Raw genomic sequence first — 26,246 nt, forward strand, 5'->3', positions numbered from 1 at the left:
TCTGTGAAGGCAATTAAAAGTTTAATAATAGTCATATCATATTGTCATTAAAAAATTATGAGTCATAAAAAAGTTTAGTAAAATTTATGTGCCCATGCATGCACCTGGTTTATGCAGACTCCCAGTTACCTTTTCTATCTGGTGATATAGACATGTACATGTAGTTATTTGTAAGCCAGTCAAGCAGTAAGTTGTTTAATTATCATGTTTGACAAAATTGCAAACAGAAATGGTAGCAAAAGACAATTAAACACCAAAAACATGACTAAATACAGTCTTCCTCTACCAAACATGTAACAATAAATGATGGTATCTAAAATGCAGCATCAGTAGAATGAAGCCATATACCCATAAGTTGGACAGAAGCCAATTATATCACAGCAGTCATTAGTTATTTACACTAGTTCTTGGCTTTGCCTCGGACTTGTGTCAATATCTAAGATAATTCAATTACCCTGCTGCTTAAAAAATGGAATTGCTGAAAAAATTCATCCAGATTACTATTCAGGTCAGTGGGCCAACTGGGTCAGCAGTACTGGCCCACTTACAATGCTGGCACTGAATGATATAAATGTACAACTGTACATGTACTAAAATAGGATAATAAAATATACATATGGGTGTTTTTGTGTGACTCCGTACACTATGCAGGAATACGTTTTGTGAATTTGTCCAGGAGTGCATGTATTCATTCATACTATAGTCATTAATAGATGACTTATTTTAAATCTCCTTGTATATGTATAAATAATTAACCTAATGTATTGCCATGCTACAGGAATCAGAAATTTTCCCTAAATAGTTAATGCCACTCACATCACACAACAAAGTAACCTTAGACCACACACATCTGCCTGTGGCTATTGTTATCACCCATGCAGTTATGTTGTGGTAACAAATGAGATTTGTGGTAGTGTTAATAGGTAGTTTCTCATTCTTAACAGTCTGCTACCCACATGCATGCATGGGAGTACCATGCTTAAACTAATGATTTTCAATAAAGCAATGTGCTAAATTTTGTAGTGTAAACGTGTATTAAGCATGCAAAAGTTCATGGCTCTCAGTAATATAAATGGTGTCAACGCTTGTAATGATATTAGTGATACTGCATTGCTACAGAATGCATGAGAAACTAACAAACTATATGGAGTGTGGAAGTTTGTACTAATGACATGCACAGGTCCAACAGAAGCCATGTAGTTTCTTCCTATATCCAATTTAGTAATTTTCATTACATGACTTCCACTGTTTATTTGCAAAGTGTACCCAGCATCTATATACTCATGATCACAATATACAGTGTCACTTGCAATCATTAATATGCTGTTACAGTTAGGGTGTATGGAAGGTAAGTATTAACACCGAATAGTACGTATATTTTTTAACTATTATGTGTAGCAAAGCTAATGTTTGAACGTTCAATAAATATACAAATTACAGAGGTGTACTAATTGCATGTTATATCCATATGGTATATATAGATTGCCTGCATATATAGTATAATTTACACTGTTAGCACAATGTTATTTGGTAAATATTTTATTAAAAATTTGGCAACATTTACATTTACAACACAGTTGTATAATACAATATATATACAATACATGATTTTGTGCATGCTTTAAAATTCAATTCATTGTCATGTATCAGTTGTCCTACGTCCTCAATCTTGGCATGATATCAAGTAGTGAGGATAGTTGATCATTCTGTTCTGTAACATAGAAGTATATATTGAATTTCATTGTGGAGTTAATTGCAGTTAAATTACCATTAGCAACAACCACTTGATGTGCCACTTCATCTACAGCACTTCCATCTCTTATAGTGAACACTAGACACTGATATTTACCATCATGTTTCACTGAGTGGACAGTGAGATGGTGAGTGGTGCCTTGTAGTGACCTGAAGCTTGGAGACACAGAAACAGAGTGATCATCATCTCCATTTTGGTGGATGATGGAACTTTTATAAAACCATCCCACCCAGTAGTGATTTGGATCACCATCCACTTCACATGATAAAGTGATGGGTAGACCAGGTCTAGTAACAGTAGCATTGAGTGGGGGACTGACTATCTTTGGTTTGGATATCACTGCGTGAGAATAAACACCATATCATACCATTTGCAGTCATGCATATATATTCTATTATGTGGAATTATTACTAAACATACCTTGAATGGTTTCAGTTTTCTTTGCTTGTGTATCAGTGAAGCATTTTAAGTCAAAAGTAATGTCTTTTTTTAAACAGGTGATATTAAAGTTGTTAGTATAGTTGGAAGATTGTAGAGCTTCTTTACCTCTTAGAAAACCTCCATGAACTGAACAATTTGAATTCTTTTGCAGCTGAACTTTTATAAATGATGGTTTCTTTTCACCAGTGAAAATGCATCTACCACTGACTGTTTCTCCAGCATATATAGTACTTGAAATGCTTAGTTCTACATTGTTTTCTGAAACTATAAAACAATATGTACATTACACCAATTAGTATAACTTATGTTCTACCTTGAATGATTTTATGTTTCTCTGCTTGTGTATCAGTGAAGCATCCCAAGTCAAAAGTAATGTCTTTTTTAAAACAGGTGATATTGAAGTTGTTAGTATAGTTGGAAGATTGTAGAACTTCTTTACCTCTTAGAAAACCTCCATGGACTGAACAATTTGAATCCTTTTGCAGTTGAACTTTTATAAATGATGGTTTCTTTACACCAGTGAAAATGCATCTACCACTGACTGTTTCTCCAGCATATATAGTATTTGAAATGCTTAGTTCTACATTGTTTCTTCCTAAAACTATAAAACAACATGTATAGCCATTGGTATAACTTATGTTCTATGTATGTACCTTGAATGGTTTTATGCTTCTTTGCTTGTGTATTAGTAAAGCATCTCAAGTTAAAAATAATGTCTTTCTTAAAACAGGTAATATTGAAGTTGTTAGCATAGTTGGAAGATTGCAAAGCTTCTTTACCTATTACAAAACCTCCAAGAACAGAGCAATTTGAATTCTTTGGCAGTTGAACTTTTATGAACAATGGCTTCCTTTTACCAGTGAAAATACATCTACCACTGACTGTTTCTCCAGCATATATAGTACTTGAAATGCTTAGTTCTACATTGTTTCCTGAAACTATAAAACAATATGTACATTATAGCCATTATATAGCCTAGCCTATGTTCTCTTACCTATAATACAGAGAGACATCAGTACACTAGCTGTTGTTATGATTCCAGGGATCCCCATTGTACATTGACTTCAGTTATAGACAGTTAGGTACAATGGCTTGTATACAATATACTGTTTGAACTATGTGAACCACTCAGAGTCAGCTGCTTTTATAGCTTAACTGTTCACTTCCCCTAAATGGATGTGGTTCCCCTTTGACCAAATATAGCTAATAGCTATACTTCAGTGAATTTTTTTGTCTTAGCCACTGAGTGTGTCTTCTGTATTGAGGTAAGGGTGTCTAGTTTGTATGGTTTTGATGATGGATCACATAATAGCAGCGTAAACAGTTGTGTTTGTCTAAGACATGTTGGATGCAGACGCTGTTAAAGAGTATACTGTCCTCATTAAAGAACTTTTGCTATATCAGCAAGTATTTCATTATGTAACTACATACTACAAAAGGGGAATATGCCAGATGGAAGGTTTCACTGTTATCATAACTAGCTGTGAATACAATCATTGCAGATAACAATGTGTAGACAAAAGATGTGTGGGCTAAAGGTCATGGTATGAGCGGTCCATATCAAAGGGAATAAGTTTACTAGTCCCATATGATAATGTTTGTCAATACACTGACCATTATCACCACAGTGCAAAGCTTACAGGTATGTAGCTTCCCACATAGTAACACTGCTGTGACTCATGATCACTTCATAGTTAATTGACAAGGGCGTCAGAGTAGGTGCAACCAGTGAGGCCTAGAGCCTCACCACATTTTGGCTCAGTGAAATAAAAAAAAACTTACGAACATATGCATGATAGCTAATGCTTGTCAATACACTGACCATTATCACCACAGTGCAAAGCTTACAGGTATGCAGCTTCCCACATAGTAACACTACTGTGACTCATGATCACTTCATAGTTAATCGTCAACAAGGGCGTCAGAGTATTTGCGACCAGTGAGGCCTAGAGCCTCACCATATTTTGGCTCAGTGAAATAAAAAAAAAATAAACATGATGAAGCCAAATTAAAAGTAGTTAGCACGTAATACTTGGCATCAATTTAATAGCAATAATAGACAGAAGCAACACTAATCTAACCTGTCTTTTACTCAGAACAGCTTCGTGTCGACTTCGTCCGAATTAGGCGCCTCTAAAATAATTACCGTTATACTATCTTTGGCTTTGTTTCTCTTTGCAGCTGCTTTGGAAACACTTCTTACTGTTTATTATAGACTCAAATGATAAGGTTAGGAATTATGGAGGTGCTTTTTGGTCAGTCTCCATGGAACACTTGCACACAGTACCACGGCAACCAAAGAGTGCCTCCAAATGGCATCTCTAAATGTGCAATTTAAAAAATTTCCTTGGGGGCATGCCCCCAGACTGAGCCTTACCACTTTCACTTTTACTCTGATGTCCCTGGTTAATTGTTTTGTCTCAGCTCTACGTGATGTTGTTGCATGCGCATGCCATTATACATGCTTGCATGTAATATTTAATTTCTAAAGTATATGAATGTGCTAATGTTTGAGCACTTGAGTTACTATTTGCTGTACTTACATATTAGTTTATGCTACCAAGTATCTGCAGTACATGACCATGCATGCCAACATACAAATGGATATTCGCAAGTTATCATTGCATTGCCCACACACATCACACAGGTAGGAAGTAAGTAGACAACTCATAAGGGAAAAACCAGCACAGCATTTAAGAATTTCCTGTACTTTGAAGAGGATAATTATTTGAACACTAGCAATAGATAGACACATGGATGTGTGGGCTATAGGGACTTATGCAGTCTACCATGCATGTGGGGTTCACGTAAGCAATGCATAATCAAGTATTCTATGTATTCCAGCAATTATTTGTCCCTGGATAATCAGGTAGTTCATTCAACTCTGTACTTGCAGCAATTGTGTAGAGACACTACTAGCATTTACATGAATTTATGCATACACATGTTTAGCAATTTGATAAGAAGTGCTATATTGTAGGAAGTCCATGTCACCCACTAAGTTCTAGCTAGCCTGTAAGTGTATAATGGCAATATAGTACGTTTAGTGCAAAAGATCATGATCAAGAAATTACACATAGCAACATATCATGCTGTTACTAGGATGTCACTGATGACACTGAATGCTGTAAATATATAATTTACATGATCGGGTTGTGTAATTTAGCACTAAAGCCATTTAGCTATAATATTGTCGAACGAAAGTGAAATAATATCTCATCATACACACTGTTAGCATAGTATACCACATGTCACACTTACACTTACACTGATACATTTATATAGAGCATATTACAGCATGTGATCTCAGTAGAAAAAAATACAATCTGGTGATTATCAAATGGGATTTAAACATGTTAAGTTCCCCTTGTTTGTGCAAATCCGACCACAACATGATGACCTTAAAATTTAACCCACACATACCCATTGTCATCATATACAATGATTGTTCCCATAAAAGTCATACAGCAAGCTGGTATTCCCCATGTTGTATAACATACATACATACATTCTAATTATAACTGATCATCAATACACTGTATGTAATACATCCTTTTAAAGCCATGCATGTAATACACCAGTACAGTAGAATACAAGTACTACATGTATTTGAGGAAGTTTTCCACTAAGAGAAAAGTCCAGATAAAGTATTCAAGGATGATGGTGATGACTTTTTACTATCACCTGGAGTATAAAGCAAACAATAACATCATTAATGCTGGTAATTAATGCTCAACTGTGTACCTTTACTGATAGTCACTTGATGGGTTAGTTGATCTACAACACTTTCATCTCTTATAGTGAACACTACAGACACTGATATTTACCATCATGTTTCACAGAGTGGACAGTGAGGTGGTGAGTGGTGCCTTGTAGTGACCTGAAGCTGGGAGACACAGAAAGTCAAGCAGAGTGATCATCATCTCCATTTTGGATGATGGAAAGTTTATCCACCCAGTAGTGATTTGGATCACCATCCACTTCACATGATAAAGTGATGGTCTAGTAGCAGTGGCATTAACTGGATTGCTGATTACTATTGGTTTGAATGCTATAAAGTAAGTATGCAGATTGGCATTCAATAAACCCTATACACTGTGTTTTGTGTTATTTTATCTTGAATTATATTTACTTGTGATTTCATTATTGTTGTTAGTGTTGCATTCCAAATCAAAAGAAATGTTACTCTTTAAACAGGTAATCTTGAAGTTTGCATGTTGTAGAGTGAGACCCATTGCAAGTCCTTGGACCCATCCTACTGACACATATAATCCTGGGTTTGTTTACTTCAGTAAAAACACATCTTCCATTGACTGTTTCTCCAGCACAAAGGGTACTTGAGCCCATTAAACTCAACTTTAGCTCTCCTAAACATTGTGATCTGGAAATGTTACAACTACATAAGTGCAGATTCTCACCTTTATATGAGTACTATCAATTGTCGTTGCAACAATTCCAATCATCTTGATTAAGGTAAAATTGCAGCAGTCAGTTAGTTACCCTACACTAGAAGTGTTATACGTAACTTAAGGAGCACAGATAAAGATCTGCTTTTATAAGCTGGTTGTTAATTTCCCCTGGCCCACCATCAATTGTAAGTACTTCCCTTTGCACAAATGTACTTCCTCATCATTGATCTTTACAATTTGATTTGATCTGTTATGTAGTACTATTGCATAAGACCGACCATAACATAATATTTGTTGTATGTGTACAGTTTAAAATGTCCCAGCATCTTGAGTATTCAGTCTATGAGTTCCCACAAAACTAACTGTATTGATTAAAATGTAATTAATGGCTAAGGTGATTTCCATAATTACTGACTTCTATATGGACATAATATGTATTAAGAGGAGATGGTCATTAATTGATGACATAGCTAGCTATATGCTACTGTAACAGTTACACCAGACCTGCAACTTTGTTGTACATCGCCATTATTTTGAATACATGTTTCTAATCACTTTTTGTGTATGGTCATTTCCTTAACAACTCTTTGGAAAAATTGTCAGATGTGTTTTACAATTAAATTTTGTGTCCCTGGGTTTCTCTGATGCTTTAATAGTTTGCCCACCTGTAACATGTTTACCCATTGTGATCATGTAAAAAATTTCCCTTTTTATATACAGGGAATTTTAGCATGGCACAATCATTATGCATACATAATTGGCTGTGACATTCCCCACATTAGTGATTTGTGTGCTTTGCAATTGTTCAACAGAATCACAACTACATATACTTTATAGCAATGACATAGAGGACTACAATAATGCTTTCTGATAGCATAATATTACCCAATGACAACATATACATTTGTACATACGACCTCATTTAGATGGGCATGCAACACTTATCACTTAATCACATACAATAGATAGCAGCTACGTACATGTACACATACTTGCAGGATATTTTAATCAGCTTTCCTTGTAATGCACACAATGGATGAAATCACTGAAAGATGTATTTGTATTTGAAAGGATGTTACAAGCTAAAACCATTGACATCTACTGATTTAGGTGCTACAATTAACTCTAATTGATCTGTGAAGAATTGTATATTTTTCATCTTAACTCCTTAAAACCCAGCCTTAATTCTCTGTTTATTTGTAATGCATACTATTATTGGCTATATTGCCATTACTTTGCAAATCACATTAACTATGTAATGTAAATAGCCAAACAACTGTAATAGAGTAGAGTAACACTATTAAGCATGCTATGTTTAGAGAAAGAGTAATAGATCGAGAGTAACTAATGTGTGTAGGATCATCAAGCTACCTAGGAATACATGCATTCGGATTGTAGTTCGATTTTGTGTGAAATAATTGGTGAGATAACATAGTGCAAGGTCCAAGTAAATTCTGTGATTGCAAAATATGAGACAAAATTGCATAATGCTTCTCCACATATTATGTATAAATACTACTATACAATCTTCTTAGTCTTCTAGTAGAATTTTTGTGCAAGTCAGACATTAATACCTAGAAACGTGGACCTTCACTTAAACTCATTACAATGGCTTAGTAAATGTATTGAGACTGTATAGCAGCTGTGCAGAGGGTAAGTTGATGTCCTTCTGATAATATAAGTTTACAAAGGTAATGGACTCAACATATGTTTGAACTCTTGAAAATGTACATAGAGAAATCCTATAGCTTACAACTAGCTACGTATAGGACAACTCAAGTGAGATGCTGTAGTCTATGTATAGTTATCATTAAATCTAAAATGATACAGTTACTATTTATCTTCAGTAGATGTTCATGGGCCTAACTTTCCCACCTGATCAAAATATTAAAACACACTTCTATCAACAAAAGATTAAAGCAAAACAGGGGTATAGCCAGGATTTTTTGAAGGGGGGTTCCAGCACCAGCATTGAGTTACTAGAAGCAGGGGTCTGGGGGCACAGCCCCCAGCCGCTGAGAGACTTTCAATATTTTAGTAAATCAAAACTCAGCAAATCGCTATATTTTATGCAAAAAGTACATTAATTATGATGCATTAAGTGGCCCTGGGATGAAGGTATACTGTAGTACTAGATAAAGTCACCTAGTGGAAGCAGACAGCATAACACATAGAGACACATATAGCTAGTAATCTGTAAGTGATGGTTATATCTCACTGTGGTATAGGAGCCATGAATCCACTGATACAAATGACGATCAAACAATATAACTATACAAATATGCATAGCATGAATTCATTTTGCATAACACAAGTGATAAATTACTGGAGCTCTATATCTTTAAACACTGCATACCAAAGCTATAGCAGTATAAGGTCATGCTAAGTTTTGCATTTAATGTTGGAATGTTTGAAAAACTTCATATGGATATGGATATTTACATGCATGTTCTATTAGAGTATACCTGACTGCTCTATTAGAGTAAATACCTGACTGCTCTATTAGAGTATATCGATCTTTTTAACAAGTTTTGAAGAGGGCTCATGTTACCTCTGTAAATCCTTCCCTGAGAGATGAATGTAAGTTTTATCAATTGTTGTGCTGTGCCACTACACTATATTGCTCACGCCCCTGGCAAAATGTCACTATCAACTCTTGAAGCATATTATGATCATCTACTGCATTTAGCTAACTGCACTAGTAACCTACAAATGATTAACACTATATGGCTGCAAGTGAGCGTGTTGTTATTGTAGTGTAATATTTTTAATATTTGCATTTTGAATTTTTTTTAAATTCCGATACGTATATTTTCTTTATTTGTATTGAACCTTCATGTTCTTGATGCTATGGTGTCTTCACCTGTATCAAGATAAAAGTGACCTTAACATGGAAGTAAAGTTTATTACATCGAAGCTAGCTATACATACAGTTACGAAATTCGTCAATGAGTGAAAGTAATCTTAATATACACTGAAAGCAAACATTTTTGTAATAGTAGTGTGTGCATATACACAATTTTCCTTACTTTGTAATTTATCACGTTTATCTTTGTTTTGTTTCAGTGAGTTCAATATTTTTGTTTTTGGATTGTTTTAGATTCTTCTACTGCTGTTTTCTTTGGAGTAGTTTAAACAACACATTATTATGTTGTCTAGCTATCCATTTGTGTTGTCCCTATACACTTTCTCATCAATTATTCAGTGTGATTTGGTATCAATCTTGTTCTTCACTTATAATTTATTGCACATCTACGTACCGTATACTTCTGTGATCTTTTTATTGAATTCTAATTTCTTATGCTGTTTTTTGTCAGGTTTTGGCATTATTTAATCTCCATGCAAAGTTTGCGAATGATTATATGTAGGGATCTCAAGTATCTCATTTCATTGTATTAGCAAAGTTTATGGAACTTACATGCACATTTAGGCAGCACCAAGAGCTTGTTGCCACCCATATATATATATATATATATATATATATAAATAAGATCAGGTGCATGCAGTTGTATCAAAACCTTGTAATTAGTTTCATGGGCACCAACATATGAACGTATTTCTGTGTTAAATTATGGGACAGATAAAGAGAGCCATTAACACTTGAATATTCATTCACTCTTTACTAATGTACAATACATAATTGAGTTTGGTTATCTCTGAATAACCCTGTAGTATTAATAACATTATAATAACCTAGCCTTAAACTATTAGTAATGTCAGTCAAGTGTATAACCAGTGTTGGGAGTAACGCGTTACGTAATATTAGTATTACTTTTGTGGTAACTAAGTAATATAACGAAATACGCTACAAAAACGAGTAATATAACTGATGTTACTTTACTTACAAATGTAACGCGTTACCAAAGTAATATAGTTACTGTAACGAGTCTAATATTACATAATATTATTACTACAAGTAACAAAGTTACTGATCTCATTAGTTATCCTCTGAGTAACGCCTAGCCACAACGAAGTAACGAAGTCTACTGAATGAAGCTTATTCACCAGCTTCTTACTTATAACCAAGATTTGCACATTGTCCAACAATACAATCATGGCACGTGATAAAGTGGTAGTTTCACACGTGACAGCTAAAGGCTGTGGACACAAATTAATATAATATGTAATATTATTATAGTTACTTTATTTTATGGGTAATATGTACGTAACTGTAACTAAATAGTTCAGTTGCAAGTAATATGTAATATATGTAACTAGTTACTTTTACAAAGTAACTTGCCCAACACTGTGTATAACATATATAATTGACATGATAAGTAAAATAAGACTAAAGTTGCATTTGCTATACGTATATTGCTCTAGTATACAAGCAAGAACTCTCTACCATAAAAGGGCTAGGAAAATCTATATGTAGCAGACTATAGATGTAATATATGGCACTATTATCATAACTTCCTACAGTGAATGTACTTAGTGACAGTTGCTATTGATGACAAAGAGTAGACACATGTATGTATATGGGAGCTAAAGGTCATCATGTGAGTGGTTAATAGCAGCATTTTAAGGGGAATAACATTACAAGTCCCATCTGATAATACTTGTTACTAAACGTATGTGCTAAGATTAAGGAAAGTTATTAAATTTTTCCAGTGCATGATATTGCTCATTATAGTTTCTATGTGTATCGGCAGTAGGACAGTAAGAAATAGTCAACCCTTGTGATATATAAGAGGAGCCACTATTAAATGCATATTGATTAAATACAAAAGTTTCAAATCTCAGTTGTGTGGCTTTTAAGGCACTTTATAAGAATGCTAGTTGCATGGAGATAACTTGCCAGGTTGGAATTTTTCTGCATTTGATGGAGAACAAAGATTCTGACTCACAGTAGACTTTATGCAGGTCCCTAGTGGGAAAGTAAAAACTGATGATGATAGGTACATTAATTTAACCTGCATAGGGAAATGTTAACAGTTGCTTGAATGCTCCATCAGAAATGTATATATTCAACGTCATCATACTGTACATATATGGATGCTTGTACAATGCAAGTTATCCCTCACATAGCACATAGGAATATGGGCAGCATACATACTCCAATTAATTTCATCACAATGTGACACTGTTGTCATAATTTCCTGTAGTTTGAAAAAGCTGGTAATCTTTTAAATACCATAACAATAACCAAACGTATGGATGTGTGGGCTAAAGGGATTTTAAGCGGCTCAACCAGGAAATCATTGTATGATAACAATGTGCATGTGTGGGCGAAAGGTCATGGTTTACAGCAAGACAGTTATATATGGGAACTTAAGATTTCCATGCAAGTCCCATCAGATAGTGCTATGAATATCCATTATCACCATACTGTGAATCTTCCTATACACATGTGTTGAGATTTACAAACAATTTAAGAATTAAAGCAATACTGCAACAGTGTATATACTTAGATCTCCATAATAATGTCATCTCAAATAAGATCATGCATGTGCATGTTCTTAGTCAAGATTGTAATGTGCTATATATAGCGCTGTATGTGTATTGTGACATATTATTTCACTTTCTGTAAAGAACAATGCATATAAACAACAAGTGTTAAACACAATGCAGGATATCATTTGATCACATCTAGTAGCTAGACAAGTTTACTCGGCTGAGCTAGTAAATTAAGTTTCATTCTATATAGACCGACTAACAACTAGGCGATGGCTACTACACATATGTAGGTGTAGTACTACAAAAGCACGATCTCATAGTGATAAATTAGGCAATAGAACAAATTAAGTGCACTACACAAATATGTAAATCTATAGTTCCCACAAAATCACACTGATAAGGTGTTTTTCTCATGGTTGATAAACTTATTCAACATGAATGGTAAAGGGAAGTACACTCAATTGATGGTCGGTGAGGGGAAGTCAACAACCAGCCTATAAAAGCAACACGTGCTCTGTGCTGTGTTATATCATTTCAAACCAGCTCAGTGACTAACTACTACAATTACGAAGATGACTAGAATTGCTACAACAGCAAGTCTCATATTGGTAGTACTCATATATAAAGGTGAGGATCTCACTCATATGTTGAAACATTCTGGAATACAGATATATTTTTAACACTGAATAGGAGATGCTAAAGTTGAGCTTAATCTTTCAAGTACCCTTCACAGTGGTGAAACAGTCAATGGAAGCTGTATTTTTACTGGAGTAAAGAAACCCAGGTATATACGGATCAGTGGGATGGGTCAAAATTGTACAGTTGAAGGAGAAATTGCAGCAGGTCTTGCTCTACAACATGCAAACTACATTAACAACTTTAAGATTACCTGTTTAAAGAGTAACATTTCTTTTGACTTAAAATGCAACACTAACAACAAGAATGAAATGATCAGTAAACCAGTTCAAGGTAAATAGCACAACATGCATAGAATGATTTTTACATTCTACATTCTATGTACCTACAGTGGTATCTGATCACGAACCAAAGATAGTCAGTCCCCCACTCAATGCTACTGTTACTAGACCTGGTCTACCCATCACTTTATCATGTGAAGTGGATGGTGATCCAAATCACTACTGGGTGGGATGGTTTTATAAAAGTTCCATAATCCAAAATGGAGATGATGATCACTCTGTTTCTGTGTCTCCAAGCTTCAGGTCACTACAAGGCACCACTCACCACCTCACTGTCCACTCTGTGAAACATGATGGCAAATATCAGTGTCTAGTGTTCACTATAAGAGATGGAAGTGTTGTAGATCAACTAACCCATCAAGTGACTATCAGTAAAAGTACATAAATACATGTACAGTTGAAATTTACATGTTTAAAATGTTCTCCTTTTCTTACTCCAGGAAATAGTGAAATATCATTGTCATCTTCTCCATCATCGTTGCCATTGTTGGATACTTTGTCTGGACTTTTGTCCTAATGAATACATGTACTTGTATATGTTTAGCCAAACATGTACTTATCTGATGTATGTATGTATGTATGCATGTATGTATGTATGCATGTATGTATGTATGTATGTGTGTATGTGTGTATGTGTGTATGTGTATGTGTGTATGTGTGTATGTGTGCATGTGTGAATGTATATATGTATGTATGTATGTATTTAACATTGATATGCTGCACATATTATGGAAGAGCTAGATAAATACAAGATAGTTTGGATGCTCACAGTATTCACACTGAAATTGTAGCATGTATGTCATTCTTAAACCATGCAGTACATGTGGCCTCATTAACAGACATCACACTGTAAGAAATGAAGTGTGCCCTGTGACACCAAAATAGCACACTTTGGTGTCATGGAGCACACTTTTTGTATGCAAAGTGCATTTCATTTTTTACAGTGCATAATTAATAATTATAGTGCTATACGGCATGGTTTCAATGGTGAGGACCAGGAGGTCTTACAACGAGATCATAGTATTTATTTTCCATTGACTGTGCATCTTTGGACTGCATGGCATGCTATGACTTAAACTAATGAATCCCTTGTTCCCTTTAGAAGTATCATCTGCAGTATCAATTGATTAGTAAATCTGCAATACATATTGGATATCGGCTTGGATATAAAATGTGTTATTGGTACAGCCTTAATAATGGCACCTGCAGAAGAGTAACTAAAACAGTCTATTATATAAAAGATTTTCTGATAGTACTTGATACAAGAAAGCCGTTCAAATGCACTTGTGTGGCTTAGCAGCTATTGGGTCTCAATGATTATGTTAAAAGTGCCAAAACAGGCCCTAAGGGATGTCCTGAATTATTGTTTATAATAGTAGCTACACATTGCTCAACTTTCACAGAAAACGTGGTGTGTTTATATCACAAAGTGAACAATTCTTGCAAAATTTGTCACTTAGTCATGCTACTACAAAGCCATTATGCATATTCTAAATACATCGTGTATGTCTAGTCATTTCTATTTCCTTGACATGTTTTTGGAAGCATTCTCGTAAGAGATTTGTTTTTGAGTCTTTTCCCTTTGATTGCTTAAGCCATATGCAACTACAGACTGCATCAACCACACAGTTACACTATGCTTGTATATAATTATATATTTACCATTCATTAATCATATGTAGCAGGGGAGCATCCATAGGGATGGATGCACTGTGAGCATGGTAGTAGGTAGCTATATAAAGCATGAGGTCTGGGGGCACAGAAGCTGTAAGTATTTCACATGTTTCAGGACCGAAATTTTAAATAAAAATTGTTAATTTGATAATAGAGCAGGGATTTAGCTAAGTGATAAAAGATAATGAAACAAGAGATGAATGAAAATAATACAGCATATATAGCTCAGTGGGAAAATCCCTACTTTGGAATTGAACAAATTTGATGTAGAGTATAGCTTTTATGGCATATATCAAAGTAATAAATCACACTTTCTAAGTGGTCTACATTGATCAAGAGCTGAATGGAGGGATCAGTGACTGTCATGAAATCAGCTATGAGCCTAAAATCAATATAAGAATGACATAGGACATACGAAGGACTAAGTGTATTTAATTCCTAGCAGGATGCATAGCTAAGCATGCTCATGGGTTGGTGCTGCAGATGCAAGTTTCATACTCAGTGGAGGACTCTTAATAGTGTTACATGTAGTGATTGTTCTATTAGAGTACATATTTGACTGACCGCTCTAGTAGAGACTGCTCTAGAGAATTTTTTTTTTAGGGTAGCGGTGGTAGTGAAGGAGGGAAATGGGTAGGGGGAATGATGTGCTTGAACTACCATGTCTGCAAAAACTGAGCATAAATTACGAGCATAGACATAACAGGTTATAATAACAGTACTACATATTGTCATTAAAAAGTTATGTATCATAAAAAAGTTTAGTAACATTTATGTGCCCATGCATGTGCCTGGTTTATGCAGACTCCCAGTCACCTTTTTTATCTGGTGATATAGACATGTACATGTAGTTATTTGTAAAGCCATATAGTCCAGGCCATGCAGTAAGCTATTTAATTGTCATGTTTGACAAAATTGCAAACAGAAATGGTAGCAAGAGACAATTAAACACCAAAACATGACAGTGTACACTAAATGCAGTCTCCCTCTACCAAACGTGCAACAATAAATGTTGGTAACTAAAATGCAGCATCAGTAGAATGAAGCCGTATACCCATAAGTTGCCAATTATATCATAGCAGTCATAGAATATATTAGTTATTTACCCTAGTTCTTGGCTTTGCCTCGGACTTGTGTCAATATCTAAGATAATTCAATTACCCTGCTGCTTAAAAAATGGAATTGCTGAAAAACTTCATTCAGATTACTATTCAGGTCAGTGGCCAACTGGGTCAGCAGTACTGGCCCACTTACAATGCTGGCACTGAATGATATAAATGTACAACTGTACATGTACTAAAATAGGATAATAAAATATACATATGGGTGTTTTTGTGTGACTCCGTACACTATGCAGGAATACATTTTGTGAATTTGTCCAGGAGTGCATGTATTCATTCATACTATAGTCATTAATAGATGACTTATTTTAAATCTCCTTGTATATGCATAAAGAATTAACCTTTTGTATTGATATGCTACAGGAATCAGAAATTTTCCCTAAATGGTTAATGCCACTCACATCACACAACAAAGTAACCTTAAACCACACACATCTGCCTGTGGCTATTGTTATCACCCATGCAGTCATGTTGTGGTAACAGATGAGATTTGTGGTAGTGTTAATAGGTACATTCCCATTCGTAACAGTCTGCTACCCACAGGCATGCATGGGAGTATCATGCATAAACTAATGATTTTCAATAAAGCACTGAGCTAAATTTTGTAGTTCATGCAGTCTATTGTGAATGAATATCTACTGTACATGTGTGTTAAGCATGCAAAAGTTCATGGCTCTCAGTAATATAAATGGTGTCAATGCTTGTAATGATATTAGTGATACTGCATTGCTACAGTAATTAATGTATGAGAAAATAACAAACTATGCAATGTGGAAGTTTGACATGATGACATGTACAGGTCCAACAGAAGCCATGTAGTTTCTTCCTATATCCAATTTAGTAATTTTCATTACATGACTTCCACTGTTTATTAACAAAGCATATGCAGCATCTATATACTCATGATCACAATATACATTGTCACTTGCAGACAGTAATATGCTATAACTATTACAAATAGGGTGTATGGAAGTTAAGCATTAATGCTGTAGTACGTATGGTTTTAACTAATATGTGTAGCAAAGCTAATGTTTGAGTGCTCAATTAATATACAAATTACAGAGGTGTACTAATTGCATGTTATATCAATATGGTATATATAGATTGCCTGCATATATAGTATAATTTACACTATGAGCACAGTGTTATTTGGTAAAACTATTTTATTAAAAATTTAACAACATTTACTTTTACAACACAGTTGTATAATACAATATATATACAATACATGATTTTGTGCATGCTTTATTCAATTCATTGTCATGTATCAGTTGTCCTATGTCATCAATCTTGGCATGATATCAAGTAGTGAGGATAGTTGATTATTCTCTTCTGTAACATAGAAGTATATATTGAATTTCATTGTGGAGTTAATTGCAGTTAAATTACCATTAGCAACAGCCACTTGATGTGCCACTTCATCTACAGCTCTTCCATCCCTTATAGTGAACACTAGACACTGATATTTACCATCATGTTTCACAGAGTGGACAGTGAGATGGTGAGTGGTGCCTTGTAGTGACCTGAAGCTTGGAGACACAGAAACAGAGTGATCATCATCTCCATTTTGGTGGATGATGGAACTTTTATAAAACCATCCCACCCAGTAGTGATTTGGATCACCATCCACTTCACATGATAAAGTGATGGGTAGACCGGGTCTAGTAACAGTAGCATTGAGTGGGGGACTGACTATCTTTGGTTTGGATATCACTGCGGGAGAATAAACACCATATCATACCATTTGCAGTCATACGTATATATTCTATATATGTGGAATTATTACTGAACATACCTTGAATGGTTTCAGTTTTCTTTTCTTGTGTATCAGTGAAGCATTTTAAGTCAAAAGTAATGTCTTTTTTTAAACAGGTGATATTGAAGTTGTTAGTATAGTTAGAAGATTGTAGAGCTTCTTTACCTCTTAGAAAACCTCCATGAACTGAACAATTTGAATTCTTTTGCAGCTGAACTTTTATAAATGATGGTTTCTTTTCACCAGTGAAAATGCATCTACCACTGACTGTTTCTCCAGCATATATAGTACTTGAAATGCTTAGTTCTACATTGTTTTCTAAAACTGTAAAACAATATGTACATTACAGCCATTAGTATAACTTATGTTCTACCTTGAATGATTTTATGTTTCTTTGCTTGTGTATCAGTGAAGCATCCCAAGTCAAAAGTAATGTCTCTTTTAAAACACGTGATATTGAAGTTGTTAGTATAGTTGGAAGATTGCAGAACTTCTTTACCTCTTAGAAAACCTCCATGAACCGAACAATTTGAATTCTTTTGCAGTTGAACTTTGATAAATGATGGTTTCTTTTCACCAGTGAAAATGCATCTTCCATTGACTGTTTCTCCAGCATATATAGTATTTGAAATGCTTAGTTCTACATTGTTTCTTCCTGAAACTATAAAACAACATGTATAGCCATTAGTATAACTTATGTTCTATGTATGTACCTTGAATGGTTTTATGCTTCTTTGCTCGTGTATTAGTGAAGCATCTCAAGTTAAAAATAATGTCTTTTTTAAAACAGGTGATATTGAAGTTGTTAGCATAGTTGGAAGATTGCAAAGCTTCTTTACCTATTACAAAACCTCTGAGAACAGAGCAATTTGAATTCTTTGGCAGTTGAACTTTTATAAATAATGGCTTCCTTTTACCAGTGAAAATGCATTTTCCACTGACTGTTTCTCCAGCATATATAGTACTTGAAATGCTTAGTTCTACATTATTTCCTGAAACTATAAAACAAGATGTACATTATAGCCATTAGTATAACCTATGTTCTCTCACCTATAAAACAGAGAGACATCAGTATGCTAGCTGTTGTTATGATTCCAGAGATCTCCATTGTACATTGACTTCAGTTATAGACAGTTATATATTATAGGTACACTGGTTTGTACTGTTTGAACTATGTGAACCACTCAGAGTCAGCTGCTTTTATAGCTTAACTGTTAACTTCCCCTAAATGGATGTGATTCCCCTTTGACCAAATATAGCGTAGTTATACTTCAGTGAATTTTTGTCTTAGCCACTGCCAGACCACCTTAATAGAGTTACAATTAATGGTACTGCTATAATATGTAAGATATTATTTTAGTCATGAATTGACACAAACAGGAGCAGCAACAGCAAAACACCTACTGACTAAGAGTGTCTTCTGTATTGAGGTATGGGGTGTCTAGTTTGTATGGATTTGATGATGGATCACATAATGGCAGTGTAAACAGTTGTGTTTGTCTAAGCACATGTTGGATGCAGAAGCTGTTAAAGAGTACTGTCCTAAATAAAGAACTTTTACTATATATCAGCAAGATTATGTAACTACATACTACAAGAGGGGAATATATATACCAGATGGAAGGTTTCATTGTTATCATAACTACCTGTGAATGTACTTAGTGGCAATCATTGTAGATAAAAAAAAAAATAATAAAAAAAATAACAATGTGTAGACAAGATATGTGTGGGCTAAAGGTCATGATATGAGCGGTTCATATCAAAGGGAATAAGTTTACTAGTCCCATCTGATAATACTTGTCAATACACTGACCATTATCACCACAGTGCAAAGCTTACAGGTATGTAGCTTCCCGCATAGTGACACTGCCGTGACTCATGATCACTTCATAGCTAATTGTGTACCTTGTCTCAGCTCTACGTGATGTTGTTGTTATACATGCATGTAATATTTAATTTCTAAAGTATATGAATGTACTAATGTTTGTGCACTTGAGTTACTAATGCTGTACTTACATATCAGTTTATGCTACCAAGTATCTACAGCAGTAGATGACCATGCCAACATACAAATGGATATTTTGTATACAACTCAAAAGTTATCATTGCATTGCCCACACACTTCACTCAGGTGGGAAGTATACAGCTCATAAGGGAAAAACCAGCAAAGCATGTCATTGCTGGAAGAATTTCCTGTACTTTGAGGAGGATAATGATTTGAACACTAGCAATAGACAGCCACATGGATGTGTGGGCTTTAGGGGCTTATACAGTCTACCATGCATGTGGTTATGTATGTAAATGGTTCATGTAAGCAATGCATAACCAAGTAATTCTAGCAATTATTTGTCCCTGGATAACCAGACGGTTAATAATACTTGCAGCAGTTGTGTAAAGTCATTTGAAGACACCACTACTAGCATTTACATGTATACACATGTTTAGCAATTTGATAAGAAGCACTATATTGTAGGAAGCCCTTGTCACCCACTAAATTTTAGCTAGCCTCTAAATGTATAATGGCAATATAGTACGCATTAGTGCAAAAAATCACGATCAAGAAATTACACATAGCAACATATCATGCTGTTACTAGGATGTCACTGAATGCTGTAAATATATAATTTACATGATTGGGTTGTGTTTAACACTATAGCCATTTATAACATTGTCAAATGAAAGTGAAATAATATCTCATCATAAATACTGTAGCTTTGTATACCACATGCAATTTACACTTACACTGATACATTTATATAGAGTACATTACATCATATGATCTCACTAGAAAAAAAAATACAACATGATGATTATCAAATGGGACTTAAACATGTTAAATTCCCCTTGTTTGTGCGAATCCGATCACAACATGATGACCTTAAAATTTAACCCACACACACCCATTGTCATCACACAACGATTGTCCCCATAAAAGTCATACAACAAGCTGGTATTCCCCATGTTGTATAACATACATACAATCTAACTGATCATCAGTACACTGTATGTAATATGCTATCTAGACATCCTTTTAAAACCATGCATGTAATACACCAGTTAGGCTTGAGTCTATTATGCTCCAAAATTTGCCTATTATACTTTTTGGCATTTCCCTAATTTTCTGCTTATTATGCTTGTTTTTATGCTTTTCAGAAATGCATTATGCTTTTATTTTGTGTTTTTTCTTTGTGCAGAGAAGTTCTTCATATGATACAAAGTAAACGGAGAAGTGTCACTTCAACTGCAACATACAAATAATAGCAATAGCTTGAAATTGGATGTGTTCCAGAGTTCGTAGGCATATTAGAGCAGGGGGTCTGGGTGCATATCTATAGTCCCTTAGAAGCTATAGACATTTTATTGTCTAATATCTTTGTAGTTTTGTATGCAAATAAAATATTATGCATCGTTTCTGATTGATCATCTGAGTTGCATCAATTGGTATTCAAAGGACAGCAACCGCTCGGTATAATATGTAACATCACCATGCCAAGAACATATTAGCCTCCTGGGGATAAACACTTAATAGTTCTCATTCTCTCTGTTGCATGCGATGACTATTCTATTAGAGTGTTTGACTGTTCTATTAGAAAATCTCGATCTTTTGGAAGTACTTTCCTGGTTTGATATTAACCTCAGTCTCACTCCAGACCTCGTGCACTATTTTCAATGTCCAGACATTCACTAGCTATCTGACTAAACACTGACCTTATTATCATTAGAGCTTCTATTGTATTGTTTTCCAATCGAGTTTCTTATAATCATAATCATCATAATCACAAAATCAGACGATGAGACGTGTTATATGAGAATGATTTTTTCCCCCGGGCTAGATGGAATGCCCTTACCACTACCCCCAGCACTGGCTGTCAAGTGCTGGACAGTTGGATAACACCAGTGACTATTAAGAACAAAGCTATTCGAGGGCATCGGCATTAAGCCTGCCCTCAGAATAGGCCACAGATGTTGGACAATGTACAGTAGAGTGATAAACCCTCAAACACATAATGGCTGATCTTAATAAAGAGAAGCAAAGTCTGCATCTCATCCAGTACAAACACCGACTAAAATTCATTTCCCACTTGTCAGCCAACATGGAAGCAAGTTTCTTATACACTGTGGTTGCAGTTAGCCCCATACCTCCACAAGCAGAAAAAAACCAGTGGATAAAAGCAAGCCCTCTCAACCTCTCATCATAAGCATGTCTCTTCTCTTGCTCAATAGTTACATAGTACTGGGACAATGGAGAACGTGAATAGGAGCTTGCAAATGGGTTAAACACCCTAATGTCAAAAAACGCATGTTGCCTATTCGGACCCCAAAAGTCCCGGGCCACAACCTCAAGTCGTGCACCATCCTCTCGATTAGCAGTGGCATACTGTAGAGGCTTGCTATCCAAAGGCTGGAGAGCAGGCCCAATGCCAACATCAGTGCACACCTCACTAAGAAGTTCAGCTGTTAGATTACGCAATTCGTTATGGAAAATAGATGGAAAACCACCACAAGAGCAGCTGAATGCATGTTGAACAGTAAAAGATTTGCCACACACACAAGTCTGAGGCAGGTTGGGAACCTCCCAACCAAAACATAGACAAAGAGCATCGCTAAACTCACACTTGGGCATAGCAAGTCCATGATCAGCAAAGGGGAGAGTAGTTAACCAACCCGATGCACCGCAGCATTCAGAAGCAGCCTCAAAAACACATTGTAAAGAAGATGAGAGGCGATCAGGAAAAGACTTAGCTAGAGAATTCAAGACATCACAGCGAGAATACCTTGCATCACGCTTGCACTGAAACATATGCAGAGCTCTCAACCTGTAGCCTTTTCCAGGAGTGAGATCAACAAAGTCCTGCCATCCATCCTGTGCAACTTGATGGGAGAGGACAAGTACAGCATACATAAAATGCACCCTTAGGCTGATAATGTGTAGTTGTAGTTGTGCACCTATGCTTTCTATCTATCCACCTGTTTATACAGGCTGAGTTGCCTATGAGCCTTTTCTGCAATGCAAAAATAATGCAAAAATGGCAAAAGTGTGGGGGCCGAGTAGGGGTGCTTTGTACAGAAGGGGTAACGTTTCGAGATGTTCCCCGTGAAGAAAGCACAAGAAAACTCTGGTGAGGCTTATTAACTATCTTCCTATGTAGGGGCACGCATTTTCGTATTTCTTGAATAGCTAGTCCTACAGTTTGGTTTTGTTTTCCTTCCAATGGCTCTCTGTACAAAGGACCCCCTTTCGCCATTTTTTGCATTGTGACATAATTGTGGAAAAGGCCCATTAATTGTATCTATACATACATTCTGCCACCATCTGATGCCGGACACTATAGAATTAGTTGAACACACTGACGTATCCATGGAATTCTGGTAGCGCACTTTTATCCTTTGAACTCTTTTAGTGTTCAGCCACATGTAGTAGCTTGTTCTTTGTTTTCGTCTTGCAGTGTATCCATGGCATCACGTGATCATTTTATGACACATGGTCCAGCACAAAATATAACTAAAATAACACTTGTAGGTGCCAGGCAGTCGAAACATTTTATTCTACATCCCACTGTATTGCCCCCAGCCATGTCTTAATCCAGTTCTCTGATCCAGAGCCATTTCCTCGTTTAAATAACAGGAGAATGATCACGTGACACAAACTGTGTATATACAACTACATAAATATCCAAAGATTTAAGTTCTGATATAGTTTAGTGTCATCATTTTTGTGGAAGTTAAGCTACATTGTTTGTAGGCGTGAGATTCAATACCTTGGGCATGTGAGCGTGAGATTGCACCTCAAATTGTGAGAATCATGCCAGAGGCGTGACAGTTGAGAGGTATGCATATTAGTGTTCTGCGATACAGTGCATTTTGTGTATCATGTATCACCATCAATAAACTGTTCGATACAATACTGTATCACGATACTATAATGAAGTGGTTATGGCTAGTTATACTAACTAATAGGTGTAACAACATCCAATTATCTGTACCTCTCAAAGAGCCGACACTGATTCTGCATTCACTGTGTATACAAATGTCTTTATTCAGTGAATGCTGATAAACTACAGTATTCTACTGATGTAACAAATAGCTAGTGTGTTATGATATGATTTTTAGTATGGAAAACAGAGTTGCTGTTAAAAGCACATCTCTACCTTGGATACCTGCCTCTATTACACCACCCAGACAATTAGCTACCACAAAAATTTTAACACATGCTCCCACAAAGGCTTGTCCGGATTATTCTGCATTTTGATGAGTTGTCAAGATGGCTAGTATATACAGCAGATTTGTTTACTGCTTAGTGGTGCAGTTCTTTATACTTAAAGTGTAACAGCTATGTTTTAGAAGACTGAAGTAAGAATATTTTAGCCATAACAGCAGCACTTATACATGCAAATTTGTATGGCTTCTTGTAACGTTCCATTTTACAGTACAGGTAAATAGAAAGGCTTTCAATTTGAGTATATAGATCACTGTTGACTGTTCTGCTAGAAAAGTTCGATATATCGATACTTTCTATGTACAGTATCGTATCGCGATACTTATTTGCTGTATCGATATATTGCCGTATCAATATGTATTGCAGATCCCTAATGCATATGATCATAAATATCGAGGGAACAAGATAAACATTGCTTCAGCAGCTGGTCAACAAGAAGGGTTGTAATATTCTGGGAAGTAGAAAACAATGAGGAAAAATGGGTAGACTATGATACCCAAGCCACCCAAACAAGTGGGTAAAGATAACAACTCTCTTTCTAAGGGACCAAAGGCTGGCTTACCAGTAACAGCAGGCAGGAAACAAGTACTAAGAACATCATCAAGAGATTGGAAAGACGCTGATGACCAAGGAGAAGTATGGGCAATATAAGACCAGCGATGTAAAAACACATGTGTAAAAGCAGCAAAAGCTGCCTGAGGCTGGGTAACGTCAATAACTGATAGCTTTTCAATCTCCGAAACCCAAGAAGCAACTTTACCTCTAACATAACTAGCCACAAAATCTTCAGAACCAATTGCAGAACCCAAGTGGCGTTTTCCTGAATCTGAAATAATAATACCTGTTCCACGAAACAAATATATATAATGATTAAAGCTCAGCTAACTGCTTTGCCATGTCTTGGTGCTAGTTGGCACATGACTGCATGTGTCTTATAAAACTCAAACCCACAATGAAAAACATTCATTTCGTCGAGGGCGTAAACTGTAGTTGTGCATTTTTCTACTCGTTATCAGGATTCATTTCACCATCCAAAGCAGGTTATCCCTTGGCTTTGTGACTGTTATAGCAGAAGTTATACTTATTGTGGCAGAAATTTTCCCATTGTACTCCTAAGGCCATACCTACTGGATCTTATGTTGTGTGGGCAAAACCTCAGAAAATTTGGGTAGGTAGGTCGATTTGATAATGATAATAATTATATCATGATAGAAAATTCGGGTAGGTAGGTCGATTTGATAATGATAATAATTATATCATGATAGAAAATTCAAGTGTTATTACTGAAATTTACATTTAAAAAAGAGCCACAATTACAGAAGCGTTGCATGAACCATATAGGGTGTTCTGCAGCACCATGATGTATTACTATACAATGAAACAAACCTCTTGAGTACTAAGAACTACTTCGTTTAAAGTATCGTCACCATTAAAGCTCGATCTTTTGAAGAGTTTAATCCTCAGAGGAGCTATCCCAATAGCTGATTTTCACTCGCACATACGAGATTGACCTTCTTGGTACACGTGATCCTATATCACGTGATTATCATTATCATTGTATGAAAAAGACGGTCTGTCGGGCCCGTGCAACATAAAATCCAATAGGTATGGCCTAATTATGCTAGCATTATGCTTTATGCTTTTCATCCCCTATTATGCCAAAATATATATATATGCCGGCATAATCGACGCAAGCCTAACACCAGTACAGTACATAACTAAGTACACAAGTACTACATGTATTTGAGGAAGTTTTTCACTAAAAGAAAAGTCCAGATAAAGTATCCAAGAATGATGGTGATGACTTTTCACTATCACCTGGAGTAAGAAAAAGTGACATCATTATATAAATGGTGATGATAAACGTCTTATTGATTATTAAGACAATATAATTATATAGTATACAAACAGGGGTCTAGACTCAGGGTTACTGTACACTGATAACCAGAGTAATCAGTGCAGGAACCCTGGCAAGACTTACATTACTTAACTTATAGTACAAAATTATAACTGAAAGTAACAAGGTTCAGGTCAAAAGGTCCAACAGATCCCACTCTGGGGAAGCTCTAGAATTGCAGGAGATGGCAATACGAGCAGCCTGCTCAAACAGTGACTAAACAGTTTTCTTTGACACACAACAAGCAGTAGCCACTTGAGCAAGTGTTACAATTAAATGTCAACTGTGTACTTTTACTGATAGTCACTTGATGGGTTAGTTGATCTACAACACTTCCATCTCTTATAGTGAACACTAGACACTGATATTTGTCATCATGTTTCACAGAGTAGATGGTGAGATGGTGAGTGGTGCCTTGTAGTGACCTGAAGCTTGGAGACTCACTAAGAAACAAAGCGATCATCATCTCCATTTTGGATGATGGAACTTTTATACAATTATCCCATCCAGTAGCGATTTGGATCACCATCCACTTCACATGATAAAGTGATGGGTAGACCAGGTCTAGTAACATTAACAGTAACTGGATTGCTGATTATTATTG

At 35.6% G+C, this 26,246-nt stretch overlaps 3 protein-coding genes and 1 long non-coding RNA gene across 10 annotated transcripts; 1 reads left to right on the forward strand and 3 right to left on the reverse strand.

Moving 5' to 3' along the window:
* Nucleotides 1–1,523: 1,523 nt before the first annotated feature.
* LOC136267352 (uncharacterized) lies at nt 1,524–4,358 on the reverse strand. 3 transcript variants are annotated; one of them, XM_066062466.1, is made up of 7 exons: nt 4,276–4,358; nt 3,189–3,551; nt 2,848–3,132; nt 2,508–2,795; nt 2,174–2,458; nt 1,769–2,092; nt 1,524–1,711 (listed from the first exon to the last, which is right to left on the reverse strand). In XM_066062466.1, the coding sequence occupies exons 2-7, from the start codon at nt 3,244–3,246 to the stop codon at nt 1,656–1,658; spliced, it is 1,296 nt and encodes a 431-aa protein (XP_065918538.1). In that variant the 5' UTR covers nt 3,247–3,551; nt 4,276–4,358; the 3' UTR covers nt 1,524–1,655. The 3 variants fall into 3 exon arrangements, with proteins under 3 accessions (XP_065918538.1, XP_065918540.1, XP_065918539.1); XM_066062468.1 differs by having other exon boundaries at nt 3,189–3,528; nt 4,276–4,331; XM_066062467.1 differs by having other exon boundaries at nt 3,189–3,624; nt 4,276–4,302.
* A 1,128-nt stretch (nt 4,359–5,486) lies between these two features.
* LOC136267360 (uncharacterized) lies at nt 5,487–6,720 on the reverse strand. The gene is made up of 3 exons (XR_010706652.1): nt 6,613–6,720; nt 5,939–6,561; nt 5,487–5,878 (listed from the first exon to the last, which is right to left on the reverse strand). It is a non-coding gene; the product is annotated as an uncharacterized lncRNA (long non-coding RNA).
* Nucleotides 6,721–12,530: 5,810 nt separating this feature from the next.
* LOC136267356 (uncharacterized) lies at nt 12,531–13,590 on the forward strand. Its single transcript, XM_066062475.1, has 4 exons — nt 12,531–12,627; nt 12,691–12,969; nt 13,028–13,354; nt 13,418–13,590. The coding sequence occupies exons 1-4, from the start codon at nt 12,573–12,575 to the stop codon at nt 13,492–13,494; spliced, it is 738 nt and encodes a 245-aa protein (XP_065918547.1). The 5' UTR covers nt 12,531–12,572; the 3' UTR covers nt 13,495–13,590.
* Nucleotides 13,591–16,798: 3,208 nt separating this feature from the next.
* Nucleotides 16,799–25,271, reverse strand: LOC136267351 (uncharacterized). 5 transcript variants are annotated; one of them, XM_066062463.1, is made up of 7 exons: nt 25,132–25,271; nt 18,579–18,752; nt 18,242–18,526; nt 17,902–18,189; nt 17,568–17,852; nt 17,162–17,485; nt 16,799–17,104 (listed from the first exon to the last, which is right to left on the reverse strand). In XM_066062463.1, exons 2-7 carry the CDS (start codon nt 18,634–18,636, stop codon nt 17,049–17,051), a joined length of 1,296 nt encoding a protein of 431 aa, XP_065918535.1. In that variant the 5' UTR covers nt 18,637–18,752; nt 25,132–25,271; the 3' UTR covers nt 16,799–17,048. The 5 variants fall into 5 exon arrangements, with proteins under 5 accessions (XP_065918535.1, XP_065918534.1, XP_065918533.1 ...); XM_066062462.1 differs by having other exon boundaries at nt 18,579–18,771; XM_066062461.1 differs by having other exon boundaries at nt 18,579–18,834.
* Nucleotides 25,272–26,246: the final 975 nt, after the last annotated feature.

The sequence above is a fragment of the Dysidea avara genome, chromosome 9 (genome assembly GCF_963678975.1).
Source record: "Dysidea avara chromosome 9, odDysAvar1.4, whole genome shotgun sequence".
Classification (NCBI taxonomy): domain Eukaryota; kingdom Metazoa; phylum Porifera; class Demospongiae; order Dictyoceratida; family Dysideidae; genus Dysidea; species Dysidea avara.

Bases quoted from the DNA above. Each gene is read 5' to 3' on its own strand.
- LOC136267352 (XM_066062466.1), bottom strand. From the start codon at position 3,246: ATGGGGATCCCTGGAATCATAACAACAGCTAGTGTACTGATGTCTCTC. The intron at 3,133-3,188 runs GTAAGAGAACAT...ATTGTTTTATAG, and splicing joins GATGTCTCTCTGTATTATAG to TTTCAGGAAACAATGTAGAA. The intron at 2,796-2,847 runs GTACATACATAG...GTTGTTTTATAG, and splicing joins GAAGCATAAAACCATTCAAG to TTTTAGGAAGAAACAATGTA.
- LOC136267351 (XM_066062463.1), bottom strand. From the start codon at position 18,636: ATGGAGATCTCTGGAATCATAACAACAGCTAGCATACTGATGTCTCTC. The intron at 17,486-17,567 runs GTATGTTCAGTA...ATTCTCCCGCAG, and splicing joins GAAAACTGAAACCATTCAAG to TGATATCCAAACCAAAGATA. The intron at 17,105-17,161 runs GTAATTTAACTG...TCTATGTTACAG, and splicing joins TCAAGTGGCTGTTGCTAATG to AAGAGAATAATCAACTATCC.
- LOC136267356 (XM_066062475.1), top strand. From the start codon at position 12,573: ATGACTAGAATTGCTACAACAGCAAGTCTCATATTGGTAGTACTCATA. The intron at 12,628-12,690 runs GTGAGGATCTCA...AACACTGAATAG, and splicing joins GGTAGTACTCATATATAAAG to GAGATGCTAAAGTTGAGCTT. The intron at 12,970-13,027 runs GTAAATAGCACA...ATGTACCTACAG, and splicing joins GATCAGTAAACCAGTTCAAG to TGGTATCTGATCACGAACCA.